This window comes from Cornus florida, unplaced genomic scaffold, assembly GCF_030987335.1.
Source record: "Cornus florida cultivar Cherokee Brave unplaced genomic scaffold, ASM3098733v1 CherokeeBrave_3.0.0_Hap2_Chr08, whole genome shotgun sequence".
NCBI classification, from domain to species: domain Eukaryota; kingdom Viridiplantae; phylum Streptophyta; class Magnoliopsida; order Cornales; family Cornaceae; genus Cornus; species Cornus florida.
The window spans coordinates 12,661,291-12,674,793 of NW_026775578.1; the positions used below are offsets into that span (position 1 = coordinate 12,661,291).

Below are 13,503 nucleotides of genomic sequence, written 5' to 3' on the forward strand. Positions count from 1 at the left end.
CATTGAGGACTGTATTCTCATTTCAGTTTATGATTTTGTTAAACATCGCACAACTGGATTTTATTATTACAGAATCGGGAGTAAATGGCGGGTCGTCAAAAAGGCAAAGGAGAATGGGTTGTATTACCCCATCTTTGGAAAGGCTGAATATGTTGATGGTTACGTATACACTTTTGGACTTAATTCTAACTTGATTGCATATCATGTCGGACGTTCTAATGGTATCATTCAATCTATTGGTGTTCCAGTGCATTTTAGAGAACTGGACTTTTTAAATCTACCAGTGGATTGTGATCGGTCACTCTCCCCCTGTTGCTTAGTTCATTTGGGAGAGAAAATATTTTGTATGATGCACACTGGTTTCAATGTTGACCCCTCCAACTTTCAATATGTTTCCATCTTGATCGTCCAAGTTTCTGATGACATGGAGCTTTCAACGTTGTGGTCAGGTCTCTGCGCCTTGAATATAAAGAACCTCGGTCGGGCAAGTTTAACATCACTTTTTTTTTGACTCCCAGTAAGTATTTGTAATTGTTGTTGTTGTTTATCCTTTCCTTATTTTCATGGCTTCTGAGTTTTTCAACACTATGAAAATTGGTCAAATTATGGAAACCAGTCTTAGATGTTTGAACTAATTGAGTTATTCTCCAATTAATTTATGTTTGGTACCTTCTAAGGGTGATTTTCTCAAGTGAAATAACTTATTATTGAATGCTGAATACACTCAATGGGAAGGTTCAATTCTTGATCCAGAATGTCTTTCAAGGTTTCCCATTATTGAACTAGGGATTTTGGCCAGCAGTAATAAATATCAAGTAGAGAAGAATTATGAGTAGAACCTCAATTCAGATGTTTCTAAACCATACCCAAAGACCCAAAAACCATACATTTCAAGTTTCTTTCCATCCATTCCATAAGGGGTATCAATGCAATCTTCATTTATTGTTTCAATCTTTGATTGCCAATTTTCTGCAGGGCCAAGTACGTTGCCGACTGTCTGCGAATGCAGCTGAAAAATGATATTATTCATATTGAAACATATGGTACTTGGGTTTTTTGGGTAGGGTTAACATTTGTGTCTTAAACTGTGATATATATTATGATGATTAGAAAAAATAAGAATAAAGAAGTGTTCTACTTATCAAGAAATAATAAATGAAAACAAAAGTGTCTTTTTAAATAAGAAATTGTTGCAATGTAGGCCAAGCTTCAACTGATTTCAGAATTCAGATATATTCAGATTCCTAGTGTTTGAATCTGTTTTCATTGTCAAATCAACAGATCTCAAAAACAGGCTGTTTCTGCATGATTTTATATCATAGGAACCAGAGGAAGTTAACGAGAGCCTCACTGATTTTGAGTTAAAAAATTGATGATTGGTATTGCGCTTTTTCAAAATTTGTGATCTGTAACGACTCAGAATTTGCCCACTTAGGAAGAAGTTGGTAATCTGATTATGGGATCTTATGGGTAAAAATAAAAAAAACTGTACATTAATGTGAACTTATTTTTTATACCTATCAAATTTTTTTTAAAAGGAGTACCTAATATTCACACAGTACTAGATCGTTTTTTTGGTTTGCAAATTCAACAGTTCAGACTCTGTAAATGAAAGTATAGATCTTAAAATGTTCATAAATGAATTTTTGACCTTGTTTTTTATGAAACTGTAGTTAAAATGATGTGTTATGGAAAAGTAACAAAATGATCGAACTTGAGAATCTAATATTGTTAAAAAAGGAGTTACTTAAAATTCACACAGTACCAGATGATTTTTCTGGTTTGCAAATCCAACAGTTCGTGCTTCATAAATGAAAGTTTAGCTCTTAAAATTTTCATTAACGAATTTCTGACCTTTTTTATTTTATTTTATTTTATTTTTTATGAAAAGAGGCCTTATGGTAAACTAACAAAATGTCTGAACTTGAGAATTTAGACATGACGAGAGAGATATTTGGTTGGATTGGCATATTTGATTTGCTTTAGTATTCTCTTGTAGCCCGCTTTTATTATTGTGGACCGCTTGTACTATTCTCTTGTAGCCCGATATATATGGGTGTTTAGTATTTGGAGTGGGATAGAGAGAGACTACAAATCACTGTAAAGAGAGTGAGAGCGGGAGCTAGGGTTTGGGGCTGAAACCTTTAATCTTCTGATTTTCGTGTAGTGAAATCTTTCGCCGAATCTTCTCTGTGGAAGTAGGCATAACTTGTGTCAAACCACGTAAATCTTTGTGTTCTTTGTGTGGCGTGTTTACTTTTTTTATCGTGATTTGTGATTTGTTCTTGGTTCACTGCATTTTTCTTTACAATTGCTGTTTTTCTAGTGTGTTCTCATTTATGTATCACACGTATTGCTTTTGGAACTCTAATAAGCATGAATTTTTTCTTTCAGGCATAAGGATGTATATGAAGTAACTAATACATATATAAATTTTATTTGACTCGATGTCATTTGTTTTGCAGGCAGAGTAAATATTCCCGCATGTCAGAATTCTGGACAAGTATGAATATTATTATAAATAACAATAATAATATATAGTAGTGTTTTGTGCATTGTACTTTGATCGAATGTCAATGAGTTGTATAGTCTTAGTTATATTTTACTTCATAGCAGTGAAGGATTTTTCAGCAAAGAACTCAAAGTGGAAAGGGTTTTATTTCATGGGGTCCCATGGTTCAGTTTGAGTGGCCTGAGGATCTCGAATTGGACATGCGTCTGATGGCAGTGAAAATGGATCCACCAAAGCTGGAGTCGGTACCTGAGGTCAGTCAACCTGTTAGAAAACGTGTTGTCTGCTCTCCCTCTGTTTTTACAAGTGCCCAAATCATACTGTTTTCCATATTTCAAAATATTTCTTGTCATTGTATTATATTACTTTTCAAAGAACGAGTCCTTTATTTTTTTAGGGTGTTTTATAATTACATTAAATCTTTATTATTTCCTTTTCACTTCTGGCTAAGACAAACGTAAGTGTCCCAACGGCTCCCTGACCTTTCCCTTGGGGAATGGAAAGAAATGCGACTCAAGCTAACAGATTTAGTTATTGTCATTTTCACTTTTGGTGCAATTTATAACTTACCAAGAAAGTCACACCCCCATTTGCTCTTATGGTTACTTGAGCCCGCACCTTCCTTTTGATTTTTGTGTAGAGGAGATATTTGTAGGTTACTGGCCTTGGTACTTTTGGTGCAATTCATTTAATTCTTTTTTACTGCTTTCTATGTGGTTGAAGATGCATTTAGGAGTTGACTTTCCTTTTATAGTTATTATATGCTGATCACGTGGTTTGACGATCACTCTGTTTCTTTACCATGAAACTGCTAATTGGAAATAGTCAATTCGTTAGCACTTCTCATAACAATAACCCAAAGTTATGTTAGGTTTTCACCTTGAAGGGTTGAACTTACAAGTGATACATGTTTGGTGCAGGCTGAATCAGTGGATTGTTTCCTGCAGTCGCTGGGTCTTAATAAATATTCAGTGTTATTCAAAGATAAGAAAGTATGTGAATTTTATAGCTTTCCTTTGATTAGTAAGATTTTTATGTGCTGGCTTTTGGTTTTAACTCTTACCGTAAGAATTTCTATCACTATTTTGCGGCCTCTTGTTTTTGCTGCAGATTGATAAAGCCACCCTTGTATGCATGACTGATGAGCAACTCAAGGCTTTTGGATTACGAATGGTAAACTCAAATAGACTCGGTCCACTAATATGTAGTGTTTCTCTATTTACCATTACACCTTTGGAAACTTTATTGCTTGGCTGATTGATACTTGCAAATATAGAATTTATTGTAAAGCACCATCCCTGGGGTGTTTTCAAATTACCTTCAATTTAAACGTGAAAATTTGTGGTTAAAATTCATTGAAAATTCGCCATGACCACCTCTGCTGTCAATCAACTGTTAGGTCAGTCAACAGAGAAAATTTATATTCCAAAAGTACCCGAATATTAAGCAAAATGATGTAAATGATTGTATTAAGTTTATAAAATGACCATTTTAACCAAATCACACAAACATATACATATATGTAAACACACACGCTTCTCTCCACTGCTTCCGCCATTGCTCCCCCTACTACAGCCCCTCTCTCCCATTCCAGTTTACCCTTCACGTGGGAATAAGACGAGAGCGTTGAAAGCAGGGGTTGAGGGCTACCGGGGCCACCTCCTGCACCGTCAATTTACTGTAGAAAGGAGGGGAGCGCCACCACGTTTCAAAATGTTATTTGATACCACCATTGAAGATAACTCATTAAACCATCCAATTTAACCCTTTTCCTGTAGCAGTAGTGCCAAGATGACTATTCCTCTAACAGTGGTTTGGATTTTGGAAATTGGAAAGCGAGTATTTTTCCATGTCAGCATTTTGTCTCACAGTTTTGCATTTGTTTTTAAGTAAATATCTTCTTAAAAATTGATTCGGGATTATTTTAGGAAGTTACATTGATAGAGAGAGAAAATGAGAGACCAAGGTGAAAAGAAAGAAGAGATTATAGAGGCGGTAGTGGTGGCAAATAGTTGTCCGTTCCTATGATAGTTGTGTTTCATTTAAAACCCTAGGGCTTTGAATTTGGAGCAAGTAAACAAAATCACTAAAAATGCTTTAGGGTTTTCAAAGTAAACTTGAGAAAGAAGAGAGGATGTCTATAGTGGAGTGAACCCTAATGGATTAGATTGGGGAGAGAGAGATGTAATGGGTAGTGGTGGCAATGGGTGGTAGAGAGAGACAGGTGTGGTAGTGGGTGGCAGTGGTTGTGGCAGCCGACACTGATATATATATATACCCTTATATGTGTGTGTATATAAATATATTGTAATACGTAGTATGTGTATATTAGATTTATATTTCATTTTTAGTAATTTTCTTTGCTTACATCTTCAGTGAGGTAAGCAGATATAATTATTAAAAGTGATGGCATGGGTAATTTTAATAAACCTCACGGAGTCTGAGGGTAATTTCCCCTGGTCATTAGACTCATTACTAATTTTGATTGTGTGATTATGTGGTATTCTTTTAAATTGGTTTGATATTAACTAGGGAATCTTTAAACCTAACATATATTTGATTTGCCGGAACAGATTTCTGATAACTTAATTGTTTGATACTGATTTGTAATTTTTTTCCTTGTTTTTTTGTTGTATTCACCCGTTATCCAATCGACCATAAAATAGCATAATCATCGCTTAGTTTGAATCGAAAATGACGAACCACGTGAACTGTGACTCCCTCTAACCCCTCTCCAGTGTTAACCAAATACTCTGCACCATTTGCAAACATCCCAGTGCCCCCTTGAGGATTATTCTTCTTTGCTGAACAAACCTCAGTTTTCTCCTAAAAAACAGTCGAACGTCTCCGAGAAAGCAACAACAACCCATCAGTCTCCAGCCCCACAACACTCCTCAACTCCCCAGGAGGAGGAGTAGGAGGAGGAGCAGAAAGAGAGCTCCAAGATTTTGAAGAAAGGTACATACCAGGATCGTGCTCATTATTGTTGCAAGACCATCACCTTCTTTAGCGATTGTGTGCATTCTATTGTTTCTATGAATGCACCATTGAAAGAGGAGAACAATCACCCGAGACCCCAATTGCTTGAATCAAAATGGAAAGGCCCAAAACCGTTGCTTTGAAGCCGCCCTTTACAATGCCGAAGAGGCTCCGTCACAAGCTCTCTGTTTGGGCCTAGGAGAACAAGGTCGATAGAATCGATGGAGTTGATCCCTTTCACATAATCCTTAGAACTGGATTGAACTCCTTTGCTCATCCTAGAATTGTGCTTTGAAAGTCTCCTGCTTAGCTTAACCAAATTTTATTGATGCTTTCGAGTCCATTGTCTACTGTGAGGAAGCTCTTCTTTGATCACCGAAGAACACCTTCTTTTCTATTGTGTAGGGCAACAGTTATGGGCTTGGTGAGAACTTAGGCCAAATAACGTTAACGTGTTCTGTCTTTTTGGGCAGGCATTATCTCCATTAAAAAAGACCATCAAGCAATTGCTTGGCCCCTTAAAGATCACTCTATTTCGAACTCGAGAAGTTGGGCCTTCTAACACTTTTTCTAATTGCAGGCCAGATGATGAGACGCTCAGACAACTTTTTGGCCCCAACAAACCTCTCTATTCCTAGCATCAGTGGTTGGGCTATTAAAAGAAGCTCCCATGAGCCAGCCCAATTGGGAAATGAGCAAAAACTTTAGGCCATTCAGAACAGACCCACTTGGTAATGACCCACATTCCACAACTTTAGAATTCAAAATCCGAATACGTACTCTACCACGTGACTCCTCACCAACTATCCGGAATGGGAAGCTTCCTGTCTCTTGGCTCATGTCTCCCAGGGATGATTCCATTCTTTACTCCTTTCGTGCATAGATGTGCATAGATCTAACCATTTTCTACACTTTCGATCAGTTTCCTTGTCGCCGATGTGTAACAGCCCACTCCACCACATGGTATAATATTGTCTGCTTTGATTTTGAGCTCGCACGGTTTTGTTCTTGCACATATAAGCACTTCACCATCATCTTACCAAAGGCGATGTGGGATTGTGCAACCTCTAACTCTCCCAGTGTGGTAGTTCGATCAGTATTTCGCACCCACCCACAACACATCCGCCCACATAGGTCGCCATAATCACTCCCCTCAGGGGTCCAACGTCCTCGATAGCCACACTACTAGCTAGGCTCCAGCTCTGATACCATTTGTAATAACCCACTTCATCATATGGTATGCTATTGTCCACTTTAGGTCTGAGCTCATACGGTTTTGTTTTTGAGTTTTACCCTAAAAGGCCTTATATCAGTTGGAGATAGAGCTCTCACATATAAGCACTTCACCTTCAACCTACCGATGCGGTGTGGGATTATGCAACCTGTAGGTTGCCCACTGTGTCGCACACACCCACATAGGTTGCCACTCTATCTCTTCCTCTTTTCGACTCCTCTGAGAAAAGATCTTTTTCGTCTTAACCGATTGAAGAATCCGACTTAGGCATAGGAGACGGTGTTGTTTCTTCCATCAAAGCAACCTTAAAGGCCACTTGTTGATCTTCAATGGTGAGAAACTCTAGGGTCCCACTGTCGACAACAATGAGAGTAACTATTTCTGTTCAGACATTTCATACGCTTCCACGTCGTTAAAGCCACCACACAAATCACCTATGGCTTCGAAGAGTTTCTGGCACCAGAGATGTAGAGGAAGCCTAAAAAACACGACTTCGTTTCTTGCTCCTCTTCCTTAACCTCGAACAACCGACTTTAAAGCACCACACATATATGAAAAGCTTTGTTACTCCCATGTCTTCTTTTTGTAATTTAGCACCCTTTATGCTTTAACCTCCGACGACAATCTGAACAAGAGAAGGTCGTCAAGCAAGGTGAAGACTCTCACCCCACTCGAAATCTTCCAAATCTTCGAAGCCCACTCCGAAGACACCCCATGTCTGTGTCGAAACGACCAACCAAGCAAGATTTCGGCATAGCTTTTTGAATCGTTGTATTGTGGTTGTCAACCCTAAAAACATGCCCCTTGTTTTTATCATACTTTTTAATCTCACTGTTGATGTCGAGACAGGTAGTCTCACTACCTCGAGGAACGAACGAGCAACTCTCTCAAAAGCTCTCATTTCTTCCCAAGATGTGAAGAAAGAAAAAAAGAAAAAGAAAAAAGAAAGATGTCAAAAGACGTCCAACAAGAGGAATCTGTACGAATTTGACCCCTAAAACACCATACTTCTCGGGGTGCTGGTGAATTGTTCAAAGGATTCAAGGTTCAGACCCCGAATAAGATGACAAGAGAATTCACAACTTCAATAATCAAGGCCCCATTCACCGACAACATTGACTTGGTGTATGTCTCGGAGAAGTTCAGATTTCCTACTTTCACTCCGTTTGATGGAACAGGAGACCCGACTCACCACCTTGCTCATTATGCTCAAAAAATGGCCATGCACACCCATAACAACCACCTCATGTGCAAAGCCTTCCCAACAAGTTTAGCAAGAGTCACCTAAGAGTGGTCTAAAAATATACCCCACAAGTCAATATCATGCTTTGAAGAACTCTGCGTTGTGTTCTTGGCTTAATATTGTGGTAGAAAACTATATCTAGTCTTTTTGCCTTACGACAGATGAAAGGAGAAAGATTGCAAGCCTTCGACACTCGGTTCAATATTGAGGCTGCAGGGATCCTCGATTGCTACCAGCTGACAGTTGTGGAAGCTTTTAAAATTGCGATGACCCAAGGTACCAAGTTCCATACATCCTTGGTTAAGTACTTTCCTTTGGATATGCCTACACTCAATACCTGAACACAGAGTTACATAAGGCTTGAAGAGAACGAAGTAAACAAAAGTCACCATTCAACCTTGTTTTCGGTAGAGGGAAAGTCAAAAGAGAAAAATTCTGGGACCAAGAGTTTGAGGGCTCTTTCGGCTTTTGTCTTCACGGTCGCAGAGAAGAGGCAGCAGACTGAGGAAAGGATTACTCCCATAAGGACAAGTTTGGCCGGGCTCTTCCAAGAGAACAAGTCAAAATTTCTCGTTCTTCCACCAATCAGGCAACCGTTCGAGCAGAGGGACAAAAGTAGGCATTGTGCTTTTCATAGAGATAATGGCCATGCAACTGACAATTGTAGGAATCTTAGACGACAAGTGGAATCCCTTATCTCAAAAGGAGACCTATTCAAATACGTCCAACCCAAATAGCAAACTAGGCCGAGGGATATAGGCGCAGGTTGTAAGAAAATAACTGTCAAGCAAATCCCGTATGAGTAATTCATGATATACACGGAAAACGCAAGGAAGAGGTAGAAACGGAGGAGACATACAAAATCAGGGCTTAGGCAAGTTCATAAGTTGAGAAAGTTAAATGTAGTCAACACCGTCAGTTCCAGAGCCATGAGAATTGGATTCAGAGACGAAGAATTGGCAAAAGTACAAATCCCACTTGAAGATCCATTGGTCATCAGTGTGTTGGTGGCAAATTGCCTAATCAAAAAGGTGCTCATAGATCTCGGAAGCAGTGCTAATATCATTACCAAACGAACTTTCGAACAACTCGAGGTTGATGCAGCACAAGTAAGGCCCACCTCGAATCCGTTAATAGGGTTTGATGAAACTAAGGTGGACCCAATCGGAGTCATGGACGTGTCCGTGAACGCGACGAAGAGAACTCTGAAAGAGAACTTCATGTTATTAGACATCCACCGGTCCTATAATTTGATCGTGGGACGAGGTTAGATTTACAGAATGAATGGAGCCCCCTCCACTCTACACCAAGTTATGAGATGTCTGGCTTGACGACAAAGAATTCTTAAACCTTGAGCAAAGAAATGCTACGCAGTCACCTTTGAAGGAAGTCCAGAAGTATAATACGCCGGAGGAGATGGCAAGAGAATTCATAACTTCAATATTCAAGACCTCATTCACTGACGACATTGAGTTGATGGATGTCCCATAGAAGTTCAAATAGCCTACCTTCACTCCGTTAAATGGAACTGGAGATCCGACTCACCACCTTGCTCAATATAATCAAAAGATGGCCATGCACACCCACAACCACCTCCTCATGTGCAAAGCATTCCCAACAAGTTTGGCAGGAGTCGCCTTAAAGTGGTTTAAAAATAGACCCCACAAGTCAATCTCAAGCTTCGAGGAACTCTGCGTTGTGTTTTTGGCTCAACGTTGCAGTAACAAAAAACAAAAGAAGATTATATCTAGTCTTTTTGCCTTACGACAGATGAAAGCAGAAGAATTGTAAGCCTTCAACACCCGGTTCGATATAGAGGCCGTAGGGATCCTCGATTGCCACCAGCCTACAGCCGTGGAAGCTTTTACAATCGTGATGACCCAAGGTACTAGGTTTCATACATCATTGATTAAGTACTCTCCTTCGGATATGCCGATACTCAATGCCCGAGCATAGAGTTACATAAGGCTCGGAGATAACGAAGCAAACAGAATCCACCACTTAACCTTAAGTACTCTCCTTCGGCTTGAACGCATGAGCCGTACGTGATTGGCCTCTACTTTTGAAGGATCAAAAATAGATAAGAGGGTTAATTACAACGACACCCCGCTAGGTTTGCCATAATGACACCTATATACAAGTTGGACGTTTTTTTGGACAATGACACCCCCTGACAAAAGTTTGATCCAAACTGACCCTTAAAAGGTTTGAAAAGACAAAATTGCCAATCAATATTTAACTAATTTTAATTGTAAAATATTAGAATTTTAAAATTAAACTTTTGCCCTTCTACCAATCTCACCTAACCCATTCGACCACTGAACTAGTGTTTAATTTCTCTTTATCTTCTGTATTAAGTTCGGCTCACCCACAATCGCCACCACCACCATCCCCTTTATCACCCACAAGCAAGACAACCTTCCCCACTAGAAAAGAGAACCTTCCCCACCATCGCCAGAATCGTCACCACCACCCACATTCACCACCGCCCACCCCTTCTTTTCCCCTTTCTCCATTCACCACCACCTACCTCCAGCACACAACTACCACCCTACAACCATCACCCACTATCGCCATGGATCCTATTTTTGTAAAACCACCATAACTCTCACTGGGAAAGGTTCGCCAACCCAAATTCGACGAAAACAAACAGAGGAGCAACCCACAGATCAATTCGGATCCATTTTCATCATCAGACCGTGGTCGGAGATTGCGGCGGAGGTGGTGGTGGCATTACCAGAATTAACTGAATCGGATTCATAGATTGATTTGATTCCTTTGCGCGATCTGAAACCTCGCTTGAATCTACTCCGGGAAGTAAAAGGATTAGAGAAGTCGGAGGATTGTTAGCTGGCGACGATGTCGTTTCGAGCGGTGGTGGCAAAACACATTTTGTTCTGGCCACATTTCGGTATATGTGCGTCGATATATATATATATATATGTGTGTGTGTGTGTGTGTGTGTGTGTGTGTGTGTGTGTGTGTGTGAATAGAAGTTACATACATACTGGTAGAGACCCAGATCGTAAAGTGAGGTATATATACATACACATATTGCTGATCAAAGAAATTCTGTTTTGGTGTGTTATTGACAAAAGCTTGGCACGATTTGGGCAATTTTCCATAAATGTTGTTTCGTCTTTCTCCAGTAGACCTAGGGCTTCGTCGATTTCAGCGTAGAGCTCCAGCGACCATCCCACCCCATTGGTACGTTGGAGAACCATGGAACGTGTATTTGTGTATATATGCAGGCAATTTCAACCCAGGGCTCCAGCGACCCTACTAATACGTTAGATCTATGGAACACACACACACACACATATATATATATCAGGTTATGTATATATTGACAATATTTGTATATAGAGAGATGTGGGAGAGGTTATTTTGGACATTTCAAATTTATTAGAATGGGTAACTTGGTAATTTCGATATTCAAATGTGTCATTTTTCTTTTTTGTTAATATCAATAAGAGATTTGATTCCTGCCCTCCAAAAATTTAGTCTCTTGCTCATTTTATGTTCACTGTGACTGTTCCAGGGTCCAAGAAGGAAGATACTTTCGGCATCAAAGATTGAAGTTTGACATTTGGGAGTTGATAGGTTGTTCCTTTACTTATTTGTATTGAGCTCAACGTTTTTGACTAACTTGGGCTGGGTTTTAACTTGCTCGACCTAGCTATAATTTATTGGGACTAAATTTTCTGTTATATTGCTGGCAGTGGCTTCAGTGAGTCTATCATTTGTGTGAAGTTATTAGAAGATTGATAGCGTCAAATAGATTTTCTGAGTTATTCGAGAGCTGATGCAATAGTTATTCGGTTCCTTTATTTAAAGGCCCTTGAGATTCATTTTGACATTTACATGAACATTTTATTATTAATTTTTATAGATATAAATGCATTGATCTTACTAGTGGTATTCTATATTACACTGTATTTTCCCATGATTTTATTTAGGGTAATTTACACAAACCTTCCCTATGGTTTACCATAATTACATGGATCTCCTCTCTGGTTTGGGAATTTACTCGGACCTCCCCTCTAGTTTGGGAATTTACTCGAACCTCTCTTAAGAATAAAAATATCTTACACAGGTTTCACTTATGTCTGACGGACCGTTAGATACACTAACTGTCCTAGCTAATTTATTGAAATGTTGTTAATTCTCTCTCTCTGTGTGTATATAAAGAGAGAGAGAGAGACAAAAAAACAGAAAAAAGTTAAAGTAATTTTTTTAAGGTTTTGTTTGGCTTTGAAACCTCACTTTCTCCATCTAGGTCGGCTTCTTATGGGGTATCATATGCTGCATTGATGATTTGAGATGTGGGTTTTGGAGAAAACCCAATTGGGTGTTCATTTATTTTAGTGAATTCTCTGATTGAATGGGAGATTTGAGAAGTGGGTTTTGAGGAAAATCCAAGTAAGCAACTGTCACATGGGTAAATTCTGAATATGAATTTAGTGGCCTGTGATGGCACTAAGCCAGAACTATGAACAACTTTTCTCTGAATTTCTAACTTAGCTCAGTCAACTCACACTTGCTGCCTAGAACACACAGCAAGTAAACACTCAGCAAGTAAACACTCAGCAAGTAAACACTCTCACACACAAGTATAGTTGCAAGAATGTAAGGACAATAACACCTACGAAATTACAAAAGCATAAGGCTTCCAACATTTTTACTATTATTGACAAAGCAGTACAAGGAAATGCCTCAACCTGTAGAAACATACAAGAGTTTCTCACAACACAACTTTGTGTCTCACTTTCATTCTCCCCTTTCTACAGAACCCACATTAGCAATATATAGGCAAATTTTCAAAACCGCCCACAACTGCACACTAAAGTAGTGGATGATAACCCCATCCACCTAGGGTCTTGCTGGCACCCTCTAAGTGTGTCAGCACTACATATGCAGTTGACAAGCCCAATTGCTAACTTGTTGGCACGCTTTGCTCATGCCACATGGGAAGTTACTCAGCACACCCCCACTCCCCATAATATATGCACACGAGGGGGAAGTGTTAGTAATTTCCCCCAACCAATTGAGCCCACTTAGTTATATTCTGTAACCATCAGCATAGTGGAGAAAAACCGACTCCAACCGTCTGTGCCACATGCATGGGAAGTTACTAAGCACACCCCTACTCCCAAAAATGAGTGGAAAGTGCTAGTAACTTCCCCCAACCAACTGAGCCCACTTAGCCTTCTTCTGTAACCATCAGTATAGTGGAGGAAAACCGACTCCAACCGCCTGTGCCACATGCATGGGAAGTTACTTAGCACACCTCCACTCCCCAAAATGAGTGGAAAGTGCTAGTAACTTCCCCCAACCAACTGAGCCAACTTTGTGAACCTAGCCTGTGCCAAGCCTACTAATCTGCACCCACATATAAATGTCTCAGATTGCATGGCGTGCGAAGCCATGCACGCCCATGTGCACGTCCCAGTGCACGCCCATAAGCGAGCTGCTGCACGCCGGCGTGCACGCTGGTGCTCATCTACGCGTGCTATGCCTGAACGCCTGTGTGCA

General features: G+C 39.7%; 1 protein-coding gene across 2 annotated transcripts; it reads left to right on the forward strand.

Annotated features, from left to right (window-relative positions):
• Nucleotides 1–383: 383 nt before the first annotated feature.
• Nucleotides 384–11,874, forward strand: LOC132268407 (uncharacterized). Of its 2 annotated transcripts, XM_059769258.1 has the most exons (5): nt 384–517; nt 2,466–2,766; nt 3,433–3,504; nt 3,623–3,685; nt 11,510–11,874. In XM_059769258.1, exons 2-5 carry the CDS (start codon nt 2,674–2,676, stop codon nt 11,552–11,554), a joined length of 273 nt encoding a protein of 90 aa, XP_059625241.1. In that variant the 5' UTR covers nt 384–517; nt 2,466–2,673; the 3' UTR covers nt 11,555–11,874. The 2 variants fall into 2 exon arrangements, with proteins under 2 accessions (XP_059625241.1, XP_059625240.1); XM_059769257.1 differs by lacking the exon at nt 11,510–11,874 and having other exon boundaries at nt 3,623–3,915.
• Nucleotides 11,875–13,503: the final 1,629 nt, after the last annotated feature.